The following is a 19318-nucleotide window of genomic DNA, read 5'->3' on the forward strand; positions in this document are numbered from 1 at the left end:
ATATTCCAATTTTTGGCCATTTGCTGTGGGGGCCGCAAAAAAATTCGACTGAGGGCCACATGTGGCCCCCGAGCCGCCAATTGCCAATGTCTGCCATAGTGTTTTATATAAGCGTGTTATTTTAAAATGCAGAATATGGTATCATGATTAAGTGAGTGTGAGTTGTTGCGGTGTTTTTGTTACACAGAGGCCCAGCGTGGAGCTCAGTGTGACCTATGGACAGATGTTGTAGACAGATGTTGGAGCCTTTAGCTCCACATTATAGACATTGTGATGTAGACACACCCTCTGCTCTGTGTCTGCCCTGGGCGACCACAACAATGCGTGTGTTGGGGGTGAAGTGAGTGTTTAAAGTGGGACCAGCTGGTAGGACATGGCTGTGCGGGCCAGGACGGGATTCTACCGGCAGGACGTGAACCGGACCGTGTGGGAGGTACCGGAGAGGTATCGGGACCTGAAGCAGGTCGGCACCGGGGCTTATGGCACCGTGTGGTGAGGATGCGTCTCTTTGTGTATCTTTCACAATCATTAGGCTCCTTTTTTCCAGTCCTTTTATGGACAAACAATGGAAATCATAATCAAAGTAAATACATCATTTTGCTATTAAATGACTAAACTTATGCATATGTTTTTGTATTCTTCTATTTTAGAATGTATTGCATTGTTTTTGTTACTCTGTTTTTAATGTAAAGTGTCCTTGAGTGGCATGAAAGGTGCTTTTAAATAAAATGAATTATTATTAATATTATTATTATTGCAACAAGAGAAAAAAAAAAAGGATCCTTCATTCATGTTTTGGTCTTAAAGTCTTAAAAAAAACAAAACTTAAACTCATAGATTGGGACCCAAAAGTGGTAGTTTCCTCTCTGAAATAAATTAATTAAATAAATACAATGTTTGCTTACGATAAGGTAGTCAGTAGAACATTTGATGTGTATTCTTCATTGTTCATATTTTACTGCACTTTTTGTTTGAATTATTCTGGATTTCTCTTCTCAATCTGGAGTCTAAGTTCTTAAGATGACTTTTACTAGAAGCTAAAAAGTTTCCATCACAAAGAATTTAAACATATTTTTGCTTGATCTGGGCCCTGACTTTTTTATTTTTAAATGATTTTTTTAATTTAAGGTTGGGATAGAACAGTTCAGAAACACAGCTCCTAAATGTGTTGCTCAATGTGCATTTATTCATTTTGTTCAGCTGTGTCTTCTACACAGCTGCTTCTGTGCAGGGGCTGAGGATGAATTGTGAGGAGTGGATGAGGGGTGACAAAAGGAAAAACCAGCCCCCAAAGCTCATTGTTTGGAAAAGTCAAAGACCCCTAGTCAACCACGCAAAATGCACGATAGTTTCAATCTCATCATGGAGAGAAGTTCATGTGCTGGCAAATTAGTTTAAAGGAATCTTAGGATCCTCACGCATAGAACTAAAGAAAAACGTGATTATAAAATAAGGCGTTCTCTGTTGTGTGTGTTCTTCAGTTCAGCATGGGACCGCCGGGCAGGGACACTGGTGGCTATCAAGAAACTGCACCGGCCCTTTCAGACCAAGCTGTTTGCCAAAAGAGCCTACAGAGAACTGAGACTTCTCAAACACATGAAGCATGAAAATGTAAGAAACCTTTGAGAGGGTAAAACACTTACATGTGCGTAAATATACATATTTAACTGTGATCGGCTTTGTTTCTCCAGGTGATTGGGCTGTTGGATGTTTTCACCGCTGAAATCTCATTAGACCGGCTTCGAGATTTGTAAGTTTGTACAAGCTTGTAGCATTTCGATCCAGCAGCTTTGTAGTTGAGGGGCCAAACAAGCAGCACAAGAGGGCCACAGTCCACAGATTTTAATGCGGGAAAACGAGTCATTTCAACGTTATTGTGCTATAGTTTGCACTGTACGTATACATAAAATACACAATATGTAAGAAAACTGACAATATCTAAGTAGTAAGTGACAGATATCTCTCCTGACAGGTTCTTCACTTTAATTTGACTAGATTTGTGATCAATTTCTACTTAATTAAGGAAAATGTTTTGTAATAATTTGTGGAAAGTATAAAGATTTTGGAGGAAATTTGAGGCTTTTTCAACGGTTTGACATTAAAAATGATACAGCGATGTAAGCACTGGGAAAACTATGAGCCCCTTCAAGTATTGTTGAGTTTCAATGACACAGTGGTTCATGTTTACTCTGTCATGTTTACTTGCTCCAACGGGCCGAATTGGATCCCCCAAAGGGCCGGATTTGGCCCCCGGGCCATGAGTTTGACACATGTGCTTTAACCTGTGCAGCTACTTAGTGATGCCGTTCATGGGCACCGACCTGGGGAAGCTGATGAAGATGGAGAGGCTGTCAGAGGAGAGGGTTCAGTTCCTCGTCTATCAGATGCTCAAAGGGCTCAAGGTAGAGACTCACTGATGCTGAGTTAGAGCTGAGCTGAGCTGATGCTGTGTGTGCTTCCTCTTCCCACAGTATATCCACTCTGCAGGGATCATCCACAGGGTGAGCGAACTTTGACCTTTGAGGCCATGAGCTTTGGGGGGTGGGGCTTCTCTCCTTTTTACATGGAGTCCTATTCATCCTCCTCTTTCAATCCCACACACCCAGCTTTTAGTGTGTGTCTTTGTCTATGCGTGTGTGTTGTTATACTCTCTGTTCATTTATATTTGGAAAAAGTCACTATTGTGCAAAGTATTTTTTAATCTTTTTTTTAAAAAACGTGTTGTTGCAAGAATTCCTTGTTGGAATAATTAATGCTGCTTTTAAGCACACCACAAGATATAAAACTAATTCATTTCCATTTAAGTCTAAAATAGGGCTTTTTGCTGCACAAACACTTGGGTGTTAGAATAAAAGAACAAGAGGGCTGCAAAAGTGTCAGTCCTCGCAATATGGGGAGATTTAAAAAATAAAAAATAAAAAATAAAATCTGTTCCATTATTATTTCTTCATTGCAATTTAATGTAATCATGTATTACAGACAATAACTTCATAAACAGATTCTTTCCCACTCTAGGTTTAAGATGAAACACATATTTCAAGAAATAGAACCTTTTCCTTTCCATTCTGACATCAAATAAATGTTTTTTTCTGCATATAAACACACATAAAAGAAACAAGAAAATGTTGTCTTCATCGCCAGGTGGTTCTTGTCGTTTTTCTCATTTTCTATCACACATTAAATGAAAAATAGAGATGTAACTTTTAAGATCAAGAGAGAACAAACAGAATGGTGTAAACACAAAACAAGAAATTATACGTTTGACAGATTTATTTCATATTAAAAATGACATTATTTAAATAGAATAAAAGACTATATCCACTTTACATATTCTACACATTTTTCATATTGTTGTAAAATGATAGTGAAATGGTTATTTATTTCCATTCTATAAATTTCTGTTGCTGTGTCTTTCCAGTTATTCAGTATTGATATTATCTGTCGTCCACTTTTAATCAAAGCGTTTTTACTTGTTCTAAGAAGATTTTTAATTCCAAAGAAATAAGGCCCAAGGACATAGTTTTCCAATCTGATGGTTGGCACTCATTGCATTTTTTTATTTTTTATTTTATAAGTATGTCAAAGCTCAGATAATCTCAGGCAGTGAGATAGTTTTGAGGGTCAGTGTTTGTTTTTACTTCACATGGTTTTATTTTGAAACCTTCCCATGTGTCGTGGCAACTTTGTTGCTTTATATAACTGGCCAAATGACACTAAAGGTTGCAAACAACTCATATAAAGGTAATTGGCTGTGTTTCTAAAGTATTTTTCTGACTCAAACAACAACGCAGAGCTTTTTTTGTTTTTGTTTGTTTTTCCTTAAAGGTGCAGTCTGCAACTCTCAGATCCTTCTCTCCCCCTCCCTCCCCGCTGCTCTCTTTCCCTGCCTCCAAACTTTCCAAAGTCCCTCCCTCAAGCTAACGTTAGCCCGACAGCAACATCACAGTAATATAACATGCTCTGTTAAAAGCATATTACTGCAGCGCTTCTCTCTCTCTATGTGCACACACCTCAGCAGCAGCAGCAACAACACAGTGTCACTTACAGCAGCCCACATGGAGGCTGCTGCGCGCCCATGAACAACACATGCATTACAGGGTTCTAGTGTAACAATTACAAATCAAACATAATGTATATCAAGCGGCAGTAATTACCTTTCAAGCAGAAAAGTCACCAATTCCATCTTCTACTCCTCCAGACCATACACTGTAAAAAAAAAGACGGCACTCCAGCCGGGGAAAGGGGCGGGGACTGTGAGCAACAGCTGTCAGACAGCCCATCAAACACAGTCCTGGCTCTGGTTGGCTCTTTTTGCTCGGTCGCGGTGCATTCTGGCAATCTGCCAAAGGCAGCAGGAGCTCAATGAGTCTGTTTCTTTCACACAAACTACTAGTTTGATGTAAAACTGTCCTTATATAGTGACAGCTTTAGCAAATATGACAAAAAGTCACTTTTATAAGAGTTGCAGACTGCACCTTTAACATCCATGTGTCTGTCTCTTTTTGTAGGATCTTAAACCTGGTAACTTAGCAATTAACCCCGACTGTGAACTGAAGGTAACCGACAACTGCATAAATAAAGTTTTCAGTATTTCAGTATTTTTGTATACTTACTTTTCTCACATTAAAGATCTTGGTTCTGTGCTGTTTTAGATTCTTGATTTTGGCCTCGCGAGGCAGGCTGACTCTGAAATGACCGGGTACGTGGTGACACGTTGGTACAGAGCTCCTGAAGTTATCCTCAACTGGATGCACTACACACAAACTGGTAAAAACCTTTGTTCATAACAACAAGTGGGTGGTAACTAACTAGCACTGAGAACGCATCAGAATGTATGTTTTGTTCCATGTTGCAGTGGATATCTGGTCTGCAGGGTGTATCATGGCGGAGATGTTGCTGGGAAAGCCGCTGTTCAAAGGAAATGATCGTATCCTTCAATATATACAGTGACGGCTTGACCATTTAATAACTTCCTCTGACTTTCAAATTAACATTTTGGATCTGTTTTTTTGGATTTGTAAATTGAATACAACATTTTATTTATTATGACATAACCAAACCTCATAACCTTCCTATTCCTTATGCCCCTTTAAGTACATCTTATTACTGTTAATTATAAAAGTTGTACAGATGGTTTCTGATTTACAAACATTATTGCTGCGATGACATATACAGTACGTCATTGTTCACTGTTACTATACAGCAGACATGGGCAACTGGCAGCCCAAAAAGTAAATGCACTTAAAATAAACACAAAATGTCTCCAAAAACATACAAAATTGCAATAAAATATACAAAAGAACATCAAAAATACACAGAATGATGAAAAAAATACACAAAAGTACAGAAATATGCAAAATGACTCCTAAAACATACAAAATTACAATAAACTAGACAAGAGAACAACAAAAATACAAAAAAATTGAATAAAACACATACATTTTGAATTTATGTATTTTATACATATGGTAAATTGAAAGCAAAATGACTCAAAAAACACACAAAGCAAAATTCCAACTAAAATACACAAATTGACAACACAAATACACATAAATAGTTTGAAACTACACAAGACGCTTACGAAAATAAACAAAAAGACAAAAAAAGTTACAAAACGATAACAGAAATACACAAAATGACTCCAAGAACATACAAAAATACACAAAATAACAACAAAAACATGCAAAAATACATTCATTGACAGAAACATACGTAAATCGACAAAAAAGTTACACAAATTCACAATAAAAACATATTGACAGAAAAAAACAGAAACGTGCAAGCCCGTTTTCGTCATTAGTCCAAATGATGAGATGAATGTTGATAATGGAGCCCCTTGGGTCAGTAGCAGTTAGCAAGTGGCTAATCGATAGCGACACTTTGTTAGCGCTTTAATGATCAAATGTTATAATCACAGAGGTGCAAAGGACTGATTCCTTACATGTTTATTCTACTGTTCCCTGCAAAAAGGTAATTAATCATTACTATGGAAACGGTGCAGCACAATTTGTGGCGATGACTGTGGTCTAGAACAATGAGGATAAATTTGGTTTTATGTAGGTTTATTAAAGGTTTTAAAAACATTGCTTGTTAACACACGTAGGAGACTCTTTGAAAATCAACCTAATGGATGCTTCTTAACAGAGGTGTCTGTCAGACTTGGATCAACTGAGAGAAATCATGAAGATCACAGGAACTCCGAACGCTGACTTTGTCGTGAAGCTGCAGAGCCAAGACGTAAGTCAAAACCTCTGGGCTAATGATAACTTATAAAACACCTATTGAGCCTAAAGATAAAAGGTTTCTTCTAAAAATGGTGACATGGCTTTGGATCAGATGGCAGAGCAGGTCAATCTCACATTTGTCCATTAGTAGAAAATACCTTTGGCAAGATCACGTATCTCCACTGGTCCCAATAGAGAGAGAGGAACGTTTCAATGGGATCTAGTTGAGGCGTACGGGATTGGAAATTTGAATAATCACAAACTGTTGGTTGGGCACTTCTTCTAAACCTCTAAATGTGTCTTAACGTCCCAAATATTGGTTCCCTAAGGCTTAATCTACAAATTCAAAACAATGAATTTAACTAAATTCAAGCTGAATTCAGTTAAACTCTAACTTTTATATGATTACTAAACAAATTAGTACATACGGTCTCCTATGTAAAATGTAGCTAATTATTTTCTCCTATTGTCAGAAGTGCGATGAAATGGCCTCTACAGCATAAAATAATTCAGTTTCCATAAATCACAAGAAAATGTAGTATTTTATTCAGAGATAGTACTGTTAGTTTGTGGTGAAATTGTCAAAAGAAAGCCAAAAAAGGAACTAAAAACATTTCCCGATTACTTTTAAATGTATTGGTAAATCTGCAATGTGTTCCTGTGCCCCCAGGGGTACACATACCCATGTTTGGGAACCACTGGTGTAAATAAATCATGGATATCTGTGGTAGAAATGTAAAACAAAAACCTGTCAGGAAACAAGTTGATATCAGATAAAACTGCAATAATCTTGTTTTCACCTTTATTCTATTTCTTCTATGTTTCTTCCCAAAGGCCAAAAACTACATCAGAAGCCTAACAAAGGTGCCAAAGAAAGATTTACACAACATTTTCTCCAAAGCCAGCTCAAATGGTAAGCAAGCGTATGTAAATGGCACTGTCTGGTCGGTTTTCTTTCCACTGGTCCATCAACTGATCTGTCTGTACTCCAGCGGTGTGCGTTCTAGAAAAAATGCTACTTTTGGACCCAGAGCGGAGAGTGAGTGCGTCTGAGGCTCTGGAGCTGCCCTTCTTCAGTGAGTTTAGAGATGTAGAGGAGGAGACGGAGGCGCTGCCCTACGATCAGACCATGGACAACACAGACCTGCCTCTGGAGCAGTGGAAACGTAAGAGAACGAAACACCAGAATATTAATCCAGCAACTTCATTTTGTGTTCTTTTTTGAAAAAATATGTTAAGGATCCATTTATTCAGGCAATTTTTTTTTTCTTCAGGAAATTTGATCCCCTGACATGTTTCTACTTCCACTGCTGATCACTTTCATAAATACCGTTGAGTTGGACCTTTGGGAATGGAAACATGTCAGGACATCAAATTTCCTGAAAAAAGGATGGGTGAATAAATGAAACCTCAACATATTGTTCAAACTAACACTGAGTCAGAACAACGTTTGTAATCTCAGACAGATCGCTATAGGGCAGTGTTTCTCAAACTGTGGGGTGTACCCCACCCCCTGACATCACAACATTATTGTTATTTATTTTACTTTATTATTAAGACCATAGGTTCTCAACCGGTCTCACCCTGGGGCCGCAATCATTAAATCGCAACTCACTTTTTAAGAATTCAACCATCCAAATGTATTTTTTTTAAATAGCTTTTGAAAACACACATACATAATCATATTTAAAACATAAATCTACATATTTTACTGTGCAACATGTATTTCACAACATGCCGAGCAAAAGAAAAGATTCTTTCAAAATAAAAGATATGTCCAACATGAGAGACATTAAGTATTTAGTTATTTTTTACCAGCTGTCTGCGACCCACCCAGAACAGGTCTGCCACCCACTTTTGGGTCCCGACCCACCAGTTGAGAATCGCTGATTTTTTTTTATATTAAGTGTGTTTTGCACATTTTATTTAATTTTTGTTTGGTTTTGAAGAAGAATGGTCACAATTTTTACCTTATTTGTCGAAGGTTAATATGTTTATTTACACTGGACAGGTTGGATGAAACTTTTTATTATTCAAAAGGAGGAGTGCAAGAAAACGTTTTCCGACCACTGTGATATAGAGTGTGTATTTCTTTGCTACATCCAGCTCTAAAAAACAAGAAATAAACATTATTTTCACATTACATCAAACCTATTTCTTGGCGATTTATGGAAAAGACTCAAACTCAACCCCCACTTCACAGATGATTGGTATTCTTCTTCTTTGTGTTTTCACAGGTCACACTTTCACAGAGATCCTGACCTTCAGGCCACCCAGAGACTCCAGAGAGACATCCCTGTAATGGACACGTTCACATCCACCTATCACTGAGGATGACCCCATCCACACTGGGACGGAGTCACTAAAACTTTAGGGGTATTAAAACATGCGCAAAGGTCACTCCATGCGCTAATAAGGCATATAAACCCCAGGGAATCAGGACTGCACGTCTTCTGCGCGTCACTATGCACCCTCAATCCATTAAGCATGTTTCCCTCTGATGAATATGTAAAAGAGGCGGATCTCATGAGGGGAGCAAAAAAAATGGGAGGGGGAAATGCAAATAAATGAATGCAGTAGGCGCAATGCAATTCATCAAACCTGGAAATGTTTGCGGTCATTGTATTAGCGCAGGAACATATTACGACTGACAAGCAGGTGCAAACACACACGCAGAGATCCGCTGCAGTAAATGTTGACACAAACACAGCGGAGATGGAAAGGAAAAAATGCTCTCGTTAACCTTTTTAGTGTAAGAAAACTATTTCAATAAGACAATAGTCAATATTTAACAGCCACGGAATAAAAAAATGCAGAGTAAAGTGTGTTTGAGGGAGAGAAAAAAATCAATTGGATGGTTTCTGTCCAAACCTGCCTGTTTTTCATGGACTGATCACAGCAAAGTTACAGGACCTGACGGAGAAGCCACATTAAATTAGGGGGAAAAATATCATTAGGTTTTAAAGTTGTTTAAAAAAATAAAAATAAATATTTGTTTATTTAGTTTTCTACATTATTAAATGTTTGTGCAGCAGACAGAGAAGTCCATCTGTCTCCAATTTAACTTCCTCAAATTCACAAATGTCATTGCGTGCTTCTGTGCACTCACCTCCCCACATTGAACGAGCAAAATGCTCATTTAAATAGGGTGGTCTGCGCCACTTCTGCACCTGCACTAATCATTGCTGCAATCTCAGTTAATTCCTTGCAGCAGGTGAGGAAACTGTGTCACCAAAGGACTGGTTTACCACCCTTTATTTACAGATCCGCCCCACTGTGTGCAGGAGTATGTGCTTTTTTATGTGATTATGCATGAACACAAAACTACTACAAAATATTGTTTTGTTTAACTTCAAATGTGTTTAGAAGAGATGATCAGAATAGTCTAATAAGATTGTAAGGTTAATAAATGAAACAAGTTTTTTTTAATTTTTTAATTTTTAATTTTGTGCTCATTGTAATTGTTATTCCTTAGCCCCACACTAAACAAATATTAAGCCTAAAATAAATTAGAAGCAAAGCTGGTTTGTTTTAAAAAAAATATTTTATGTTTGGAAACCAGGCTGGTTTGTTTGTTTAACAAAAAAAAAAAAAGATTTTGTTTGGGGGGGACAAAGTGGGAAAAACCCTCCACAAAAATCTATGTATAATCTATGCTAAATTTGTGCATTGTTGTGGATTTGTATGCCATTAAGTGGTTCATTTGTATACATATTTTTTTTAAATTTTAAATTCAGTTGGTTTCAATAAAAAATAAAAATAAAACCTCTCCTCATGATCAATCATGCGACTTTTCCTTTTTAGGCTGCCTCTAAACTATTTCCCTCTCACACTCAAAGTACGAGTGTCCAAAACACTCCCTCTTACTGGAACTCAACCGGATGACCAAACAAAGTGCTGCCGCTCTGCTCTCCTTCTTCCTGGTGCAGTAAACAGAAAAAAAAGGAGTGTTTTCTCAGACTAAGTAGGTCATCAGCTCTTATTGAACAGACCATTTTTCCTGTGAGTACTGACAGACTCAGTGCGTCAGAGACGTGTTTCCTGGTGGCCAGGCATATACTGTACTTTACCCTTCTACAGGACAATGGACATCACCTACCCTGGGGAGGAAAACAGAGGACAAACTGCTCTCAGCAGACTTGTATTGCTGCTGTTTCTTGCAGGTAAAAATTAAAATAAGCTTTAAGCCACTATTTCAATGTTAGTCAATGAGCATTGCCATAGTTTTGAATGAATCAAAGGCTTGTATCAAGTCAATACAGGACAATAATATATATTTTGCTGCCAATTAAATAAATCTAATGAGAATGTTTACTGACTTGTATTCAAAGAATGTAAGGTTTGAAAAGTAGGGAACTTACTTTTTGTCTGCTTTGCTTTTAGAAGTTGCAAAGTGTGGTCGGATAATGTGCTAACTTGATTCTTACTGTCAATATACACACAGTAAACATTACATTGCACAGTACAAAGGGAAAGACTACAATAATCACTGCCTACTCAGTGGATAAGTCACATTGAACCCATATAGTGACTGTGAGTGTTAAAGGTGACTAAAGCGCTACATTGGCTTCTTTCTTGTGTATAATGGGAATGCCCCAGGTGGTGTGTAATGCAGGTGAGGATAAGAGTGTATAGAAATTGCATTGATAAACTTGGTAAAACTTAACTTGAAGTTTTATACATAAAGGCTGACATTACGCTGTCATTATTATGACATGACACCTGTCATTAGCATGAATAAGGTGTCATGAAGGCTGTCATTAAATGTGCTTTGTTGCCTTAACCCCTAACCCTAACCCTGCCTAAGCCCACCAGATCCCTTCCCCTAACCCAAAAAATGCCAACGGAGCTTCAAAAGTGTCATAATTTAGCGAATGACACTTAAAGCTGGGGTATGTAACTTTTTTGTTTTGTTTTATTTGGTCAAAAATCCATAATCATCTTATTATATTATATTGCATATTGTAATCCAAAATGATCTGAGTGGACAGTGAATCTCTTCTCCTACTCCTGGCCCTGTAGATGAGCTTTAGAAATACAGGAGTGTGATGCTAGACTTCAGCCAATCAGAGATCCGAAATCTTTCTACCAACAGGGTGATCCCTTGAGCTGTTTTAAGCATTACTATTGGCTGCTTGAGCAGCTCGTCAAGTCTATTCCAGTACTGAGAATACGGACAGTCCCATGGCATTATATTCCAGCTGAAGTCTCTAATGTGGCTTTTGGCACAGCGGTTACATGGCAAAGCAAGAAGAAAAAGAAAGACCGAGGTGGAGTAGCAACAGAATAAAGGCAAAAATGTGTGTGTGCAGCGAACTGCGAGCGATCCGCTTTCAGTCAGCGCAGTCTGCCCTGAGTCAGAGAGAGAGTGAGAACAGACGAAATAATAATAAATAGCTTATTAAAAATTATCTAAGGTGGGGAAAACAGACCCAATTAATCTGCAGTGTAGACGGAGTATGTCTGCTTTGATCAGCTGAGATCGGCTGCAGCTCAGCTGCTTGTGTTTGAGGAGTGGCTATGACTCTGAGCCTTGCATGCTGCGCTCCTTTTTCTCCTCTCATTAACATAAACCACCAGTGAAAAAAGCCGGTGTGATGCTATCCTAGCTCAGTGCAGACTTTCTAAGATGAAAACTACAGAGATAACTTTTACCTGCTACTACCACCTCCTCGCTGATTCTCCTCCACTCCAAATCCTTCCTTGTCCGGTCCCGTTTATAAAGGCCGTGTCATACAGCTCCAGGTGGTCACACACAGCTTCTACTCCATGGTTGAATGGGTGAACAGACCGGTGTCCTTGTCAGAGTCTTGTCTAGTCTGATTGGCTTTCGTCATGCGAAACAGTCGCAGCAGTTCAGTATTTTCAACTCTTGCGAATGTGCAAATATGACCAAAAATCGGGAGTGTGCTCGCACAGCCAACGCCCCTGACGTGCGGTTAGGACCTCACCGCCCAACAGGAAAGATTTTGCATTTGGGCTGCATCTATCCATTGACGTTGTGTGTAATCTGGTCGCAGGAACATTTCGTGACGCGTCCGGTGTGTACGCATTACTGTCCTCACAGCAGTGACTGATACGTGCTTTCATGTCTCTAAAAGATCAGAAAACTATCCAATAGCACCAGATAAAGTCCTTACATTTGTCTCCATGGAGAAAACAATCACAAAGAGTTCCACAGTGTGTGCGTGCAAGCAACTTTCGTCCAGGAGGGGAGGGGGGAGCGTGGAGCGACTCACAATTCCACAAACCCCAGCTTTAATGGCAGCCTTGATGACTCCTTATCTCAAAGGGCTTTCCACAAATAAATGTCAAATCATTCATGCTAATGACAGCGTAATGTCAGCCTCATGTATAAAACTTCAAGTAAAGTATTACCATAAAGTCTCTCCACAAGTGGTAGATCACAAAGAGAATAAAGATACCAAGTGTTCAAATAGCATCAGATTATAAATGAGTAAATTCAATGAAATCACTTCTGATCAGTAAAATATCCAAATGAACTGGTTCCACACCATAATAAAACCCTGAACCAATGCTATGCTTAAGACTTTATTTATTTGTACCTGCAACATGTTAACAAGGTATCTGCTCACCTGTCAGCCTGTCGGCCTGTGATGTGTTTAAATGAAGAGCAGAAGGACCTGGGAAACACAAATGGTAAGGGATTTTTTTTATTGTTATATTTTTAAACCTAAATCATAATGTATATACTGTTACATATCTGAAGTGACTATAGTAATCGTGACTGACGTGATGCTTGTAGGAAGTGTCGTGGTTTCCCCCAGGTTATGATGTGGACGATGAAAAAGGTGTAGTGTGGAAAAAAGGGATCGTTGACGAAACTGGCTCGCATAATAATACAAAGTTTATTAACACAAGCAGAATCAAAAGAACAGGGCTGAGGCAGAAGCCCTGTGAGAGCAGCCGGGGTCAGATTTACTCTGAATAAAACCGGCCAAAAAAGGCATACATGACTTGAGACCAACGGGTGGGGTCTATGACTTTAGCCTTAAGATAAAGAAAGGAAGCAACAGCTGTCCATTATGGTTGTCCTCACATGACAATGAATGAAGGCTGGAGTTAGATAGTTTATGGCCTGATGAGTCACAAGGCAATATCACATGCAAACAGCAGGGCCACAAAGATAACTGTTAAGATAGTAAACCCCATGTACTTAAGTCACAGAAAAAGGCTTATACTGAGCTTTTAGATGAAAAGGTACGTAGCATAAATGGATATCATGTTAAGCAGTTAATACACCTCAGAAGCCTTAAAGTAGAAATCCTCGTTGCCAACTATGTGACTGTGGGCGTGGCCAGCAGCATGGAGTGTGCTTCCAGCTGCAGCAGATGCACGTACTCCATGTCAGTGGATGGACTAAACGCTCAAGGCCAGGCCAACAGGTTGACGTTCATTGTTCACAACTGGGTGGAGGATTTATCAGTGACGTGCACAGTCAGAGATGAGGAGGAAGGCCTGTTTACCATGTGTTAGGTACAGTATGTGGATAGATACTCAAATATCCTGTGATTGATTCTGAAATAAAAGCCTTCAGAATCATGTTGTTAACTGAAAGTTTTTGGTCATAGTTTACTGCATTTTTTGAAGTGACAATAACTAGACTATGACTATGTAAAAAAAATTAATGTTGATGATAACTACTGTATATCAAAAACATATGTATATGTCCGTCAACTAATAAAAACAAAATTATAATTTCATCACATGGGACGAAATCCAATCAGAACTCATGTGATCTTACGCAAATCTGCCATTAATTATTAAAGCTAATAGATCACAGAGCTGAACAACTTTTATCACAGCCGGGGCCACAAAAATGTGTTTGTTTGATCGAAGGGCCACATTATCAACATTCATGTCAGCATTTAGAAAACTGACCAATGTGAGCATTAGCACAAGAAACAACAAAGAGTTCTTATAGTAATTTTGTGTTTTTCTGTCATTCTGTGTACGTGTGTTGTTGTCTCGCTTGACATGATTGCATTTTGTGCATTTCTGTTGTCCTTTTGTGTAATTTTCCTGTAAAATGTATGTTTTTTGGAGTCATGCTGTGTATTCCTATTGTTGTTTTGCTTGTATGTTAGTACTGTAGGTTTGGGGAGTCATTTTTTTGTATATTTCCTGAGTCATTTTGTGTATTATTGCTGTTGTTTGGTGTTTTTTGGAGTCATTTTTTTTATTACTGTATTATTCTTTTACTTTGGGGACCGCTTAAAATTAGACAGAGGGCCGCATGTGGCCCCCAGGTCGCCAATTGACCATGGCTGCCCTATCAGGTTGATAAATGCCAATTGAATCTTTAAAAAATGCATAAATTATGAACTACATCTTTAACAGATGTACTCTACTAAACTCTCAATGCCATTTTGTTGAATAAAACTATTTACTAAAACAGCCCAGATTAATACATTTTGACCAGAAAATAAGTGGCATTTTAGTCAAAAGACTATGATCAAAACTAAATGAAAATTTGCTCTCAAAATTTACAATATTAACGTTTACCTCCTTTTAGATGGACCTGCCAACGTGTCAATCTCAGGCCCTGATCTCATGAGTTCCGGAGGCAGCTACACCTACATCTGTGACGCCCACTGTCGGCCATCCTGCCTCTACATGTGGAAGACGGATGACGACCCGTGGTTTCGTGGTCAAGGGAATGTCATTTCTGTCACTCCTCGAAATGAAAACACCAAAAATCTCTCCTGCAAAGCCACCAACACCGTATCTGGGCTGTTTGTCACCATGACTCGAAGCATAGGTCTGATAAGTGAGTCAAAAGTTGTAAAAGACTTATATACTGTGGGCTAGACATAGGCTAGACAAAGTTTTCATTGGTGAACGTGAGGATATAATGCATTCATAACAAATAAGGTCAGGGTGGACTGGGACAAAAATTCAGCCCTGGCATTTTCTGTTAGTAAGTAAGTAAGTAAGCTTTATTCATGTAGCGCTTTTCTCAGAAAAATAGATAAATAAATAAGAACAAGGCAGGTATGACTTAACTCTCACAGGCAAAGTATGTAGTAACTTTAGCTTAAAATCAATATGTAATGAAAGGGTTCCGTCTTTTCATGAATTTGGTAAATTTTCCGATACTTTCTCAGTCCAGTTACTGTATGTTGGGGGATCAGGTCTTAGCCATTTAGTTAGTTTAGTAGTATATTTAAGAGCTGCTGTAATAAGTATTAGTAAAACATATATTTTTTAGCTCTGGTAGCTGCTTTTTTAAAGTCTCCACAGAGTCAAGGGCGCAACAGCTTTAAAGGACCATGTCTCCTCTGGTTTTGTGACAGACCAGCTCACTATTATCAGTTAGTAATGCTCAACATATGGCTTTTTATGTCTTAATTTCTTATTGTCTTTCCCCCAGAAAACCTTAAAAGGGGGAAATTTTTTAACCCTTTTCTTTTTTTTTATCATTTTGAAACTTCCTTTGTCCATTTTTGCCTCTTTTCAAAAAGACACTTTTTTGTCTTTAGCTCCTTTTGCCAATAAATTCCCACTTTTTCTTATTTTTTGTCTCTTTTTGCAAGTTCTTTTTGACATTTTAATAAAATTTTTGTCTTTTCTTTAATATTTTTTTTTTTACACTTTGTATCCCAATGCGCTAACTTTTGCCCAATAAATACCAGTTGTTTCCTTTTTCCCCTACATTTAGCCTTTTTTTGTTCTACGTTTTTGCCCTTTTTCACTATTGTTTGCCACATTTTGCAGATTAAAGCTACCCTTTGCCATTACACATTACCTAGTTCCTTTTTATTTACCCATTTTTGGACACTCTTGACTGCGTTTGGCCCATTTCAGTCACTTTACACTGTGTTCTAGCCATGTTTTTGACAATTTTTGGACAATTTTTTGGCCACCTGTTACTATGGTTGCCTCCACTGGCTTGTTAAAAAATGTAGCCAAACCAGACCAGCCCACTTTGGGTCGACGGCCCACCAGGACGATGCCCGGTATGCCAGTCCACCCCTGCTGTGGGCTAAAAATAGGGTTGACAAAGTTTTCATCAGTGAAAGTGTAGATATAAATGCATTCATACACATGTACGGCCCAAAGTAGTATGCCTGTTATGTGACTTCTTCATTGCTAGCGTAAGGACCAACACTCAGTGTGTGGTATTTCTCTTTTTACTTCAAGTTTCAGATTGTACAGGGAAACAGGGAAAACATTTTTTGGTCTTATCACAAAATCAATGTTCGCCATGGTTTTTGTTCACAACTTTCAACCCGTGAAAACATCAGAAAAGTGTTATAAAGTGTTTTTATGGGCACACTGGCATCAGTGGTGGATAGAAACTATTTTTGGATAAAATATACAGTTTTAAAATATCTTAGCGATCATCGCTGGCAGCTTTAAATTTAGATTACATTGGAGAAAGTGTATGACAGGAGGTGAATTTGACTTTCTTTAAGCCTAATGAGAAGCCTGCTCTGTGATCAGTTTGAACTCATTTTGTGTCTTTGTAACTACTATATGTACTCTGCCATTAAAGGTGCAATCCACGACTTTCAGATCCCTCTCTCGCCGTTGATCTCTTGCCCTGCCTCCAAACATTCCAAAGTCCCTCCCTCAGAGGAGCTAACAAGCTAACGTTAGTCCGACAGCAACATCACAGTAATATAACATGCTCTGTTAAAAACATATTACTGCAGTGCTTCTCTCTCTCTATGTGCACACACCTCAGCAGCAGCAGCAGCAACAACACAGTGTCACTTACAGCAGCCCACACGGGGATTGCTGTGCACATGAACAACACATGCACCACAGAGTTCTAGTGTAACAATTACAAATCAGACATAATGTAAATCAAGCAGCAGTAATTACCTTTCAAGCAGAAAAGTCACCAATTCCATCTTCTGCTCCTCCAGACCATACACTGTAAAAAAGACGGCGCTCTAGCTCTGGGAAAGGGGCGGGGCCTGTGAGCAACAGCTGTCAGACAGCCCATCAAACACAATCCTGGCTCTGATTGGCTCTTTTTGCTCGGTCGTGGTGCATTCTGGCAATCTGCCAAAGGCTGCGGGAGCAGCAGGGGGGCGGGGCTCAATGAGCCTGTTTTTTTTTACACAAACTACTAGTTTGATGTAACGCTGTCCTTACATAGTGACAGCTTTAGCAAATATGACAAAATGTCACTTTTATAAGAGTTGCTCACTGCACCTTTAATGTTTGAGCCTACTAAACTCAAGTTGGCTTTTTATAGTCAGTGCCTATTTTATCTACGTGTCTTGTGTCCTCGCTGTTTTTCTCCCAGCGGGCCCGTCCAAAGTGCAGATCAAAGGCCCAGACGTTGTTGAAATTGGCCAAGAGTACCAGTTTGTGTGTACGACCGGATGCCACCCCCCGTGTCGCTACGTGTCGTCTGTGGGCAGTAATGCAGTGAGAGGCAACGTGATCGACATGACAGTGGATCAGCCACTGAAATCAATCACTATCAAGTGTGAGGCACAAAACACTGCTTCAGGGTTGACAGTCACCGTTTTCAAAACTGTGCGCGTAGCAGGTAGATCGAACACAAAGAGGATTGAAGTGTTATGTGCAGACGATTTGTCTAACTATTTTTTTTGTGTGTGTTTAGGAGTCCATCGCAGCCGAGCGACCTTCTTAGAGGTAACTCAGGTTGGACTGCTGGTTGCATTTATCAATTCAGGTTTCTTCACTCTATGATCGAGCACATACTGTACCGCTGTGGCATTGTTGTATACGGAAAAAAGAAAAAAAATCAGATTTTTCACATCATTTTATTGATCAGTGTACTTGTTTTCCATCTGTGTTGAACCAAAGTCCTCACCAACAGTGATCTCCTGTGTTTCATGCTGAATAAAGGTGGAGTCAGTTTAGGGACATTAGAAAGGAACGTGTTGAGGTTGTGTGTACTGTGTGCACATTGAGCCATTACGAATCACCAAATAACAGTCAAAAATTTAACCTTTATATAACACAAATGCTTTTCGTGATAGGCAAGTCTCCCTGCCATGAATCATCAATAAATGTGTGTCCTGTTATGGTCTGACAAGGCAGTGCCAATGAAGGCCAAACTTAATGTGAGTGGGTGAAGAAGTGCTTAGATTTGTAACAAAAGCGGTTAATAGGTTATTTGTTTTCTTATCTGCCACATTTTTACATTCTGTCATGAACTTTCATGTAGCTACCTTATTCCCGGAGGCGCTACATACAGTAAATATGATTATGGACACACTTTCCTATATATTTGGGCCACCAATTTTCCGTGATCGCGGAACACGGATGGAAAAAACGGAATTCACATTCTGAAAGGGAAAAATCTATCTGGACCGTTACTCTGTTTCTCTCTCTTTATTTACAATTGGGTCCCAACATGACATGGAAATCCCTCACATGCATGTTTTGGCACAAGATCCCACATTTACACACTACTGTTCACTGGAAAAAGAGAGGATGAATGTCTAAAAAGTTTGACAAACAATTATGTCCAATTCCTCCTATAACTCTGTTTGAAATCTAAGGTAATGTAAAATGAGTAACAGTAGTCGACTCTATTCACCATATTCAGCATGTTTGGTATGATTTCAGGAAGTTTAATAGCCAGTAAATTCATCTAAAATGGGAAAGATAAACAGAAAGGAAAAGGAAAAGTGACGTGGAAATGGTTGCACGCTGAAACAGAATTTGTGAGATTTTGAAAGAGAAAATCGGGACTTAAGAGTGTAGAACTAGTGTTAGTTTTTTTAAGCTCGGTTTTACTTAGACTGAACTCTGTTTTTGGAGGTCTTTTAGTGAGGTGTCATTTGTTTACGTACATACTTGTTATGTTATCAAAAGTCATATTTGTTTTTGCAAAGGCCAGGGTTTGTCTAGTAGATTTTTACAAATGTGCTTCACAAATTAACTTTAATAAAAGACTGAAAATAACCTCATTAAAGTTATTTTGTCTTGGAATTTGAAAATCAGCAGAGCCGTTTAAATGTGTACTAAACTATGAGTTCATTAAAACTCTAATCTGTTCATAAGCTGGGCATTATCAACTGTTCTGATTTAATTCCAATCCGATGTGTTTAATCAGATTTATGTGGCTACATGGTGTGACT

The 19318-nt window shown here is 38.7% G+C and overlaps 2 protein-coding genes across 3 annotated transcripts; both read left to right on the forward strand.

Moving 5' to 3' along the window:
• The first annotated feature begins 318 nt into the window (after positions 1-318).
• On the forward strand, positions 319-9103 carry mapk12b (mitogen-activated protein kinase 12b). Its single transcript, XM_028449095.1, has 12 exons — positions 319-492; positions 1482-1611; positions 1692-1750; positions 2291-2402; positions 2472-2501; positions 4509-4556; positions 4653-4767; positions 4856-4927; positions 6158-6237; positions 7059-7137; positions 7217-7390; positions 8462-9103. Exons 1-12 carry the CDS (start codon positions 374-376, stop codon positions 8524-8526), a joined length of 1083 nt encoding a protein of 360 aa, XP_028304896.1. The 5' UTR covers positions 319-373; the 3' UTR covers positions 8527-9103.
• Positions 9104-10092: 989 nt separating this feature from the next.
• On the forward strand, positions 10093-19142 carry LOC114464216 (uncharacterized). Of its 2 annotated transcripts, none has more exons than XM_028448274.1 (6): positions 10093-10226; positions 10305-10387; positions 12828-12884; positions 14761-15015; positions 17506-17754; positions 17830-19142. In XM_028448274.1, the coding sequence occupies exons 2-6, from the start codon at positions 10309-10311 to the stop codon at positions 17916-17918; spliced, it is 729 nt and encodes a 242-aa protein (XP_028304075.1). In that variant the 5' UTR covers positions 10093-10226; positions 10305-10308; the 3' UTR covers positions 17919-19142. The 2 variants fall into 2 exon arrangements, with proteins under 2 accessions (XP_028304075.1, XP_028304074.1); XM_028448273.1 differs by having other exon boundaries at positions 10119-10188.
• The last annotated feature ends 176 nt before the right edge of the window (positions 19143-19318 follow it).

Source organism: Gouania willdenowi, chromosome 6 (genome assembly GCF_900634775.1).
Source record: "Gouania willdenowi chromosome 6, fGouWil2.1, whole genome shotgun sequence".
Classification (NCBI taxonomy): Eukaryota; Metazoa; Chordata; class Actinopteri; order Blenniiformes; family Gobiesocidae; genus Gouania; species Gouania willdenowi.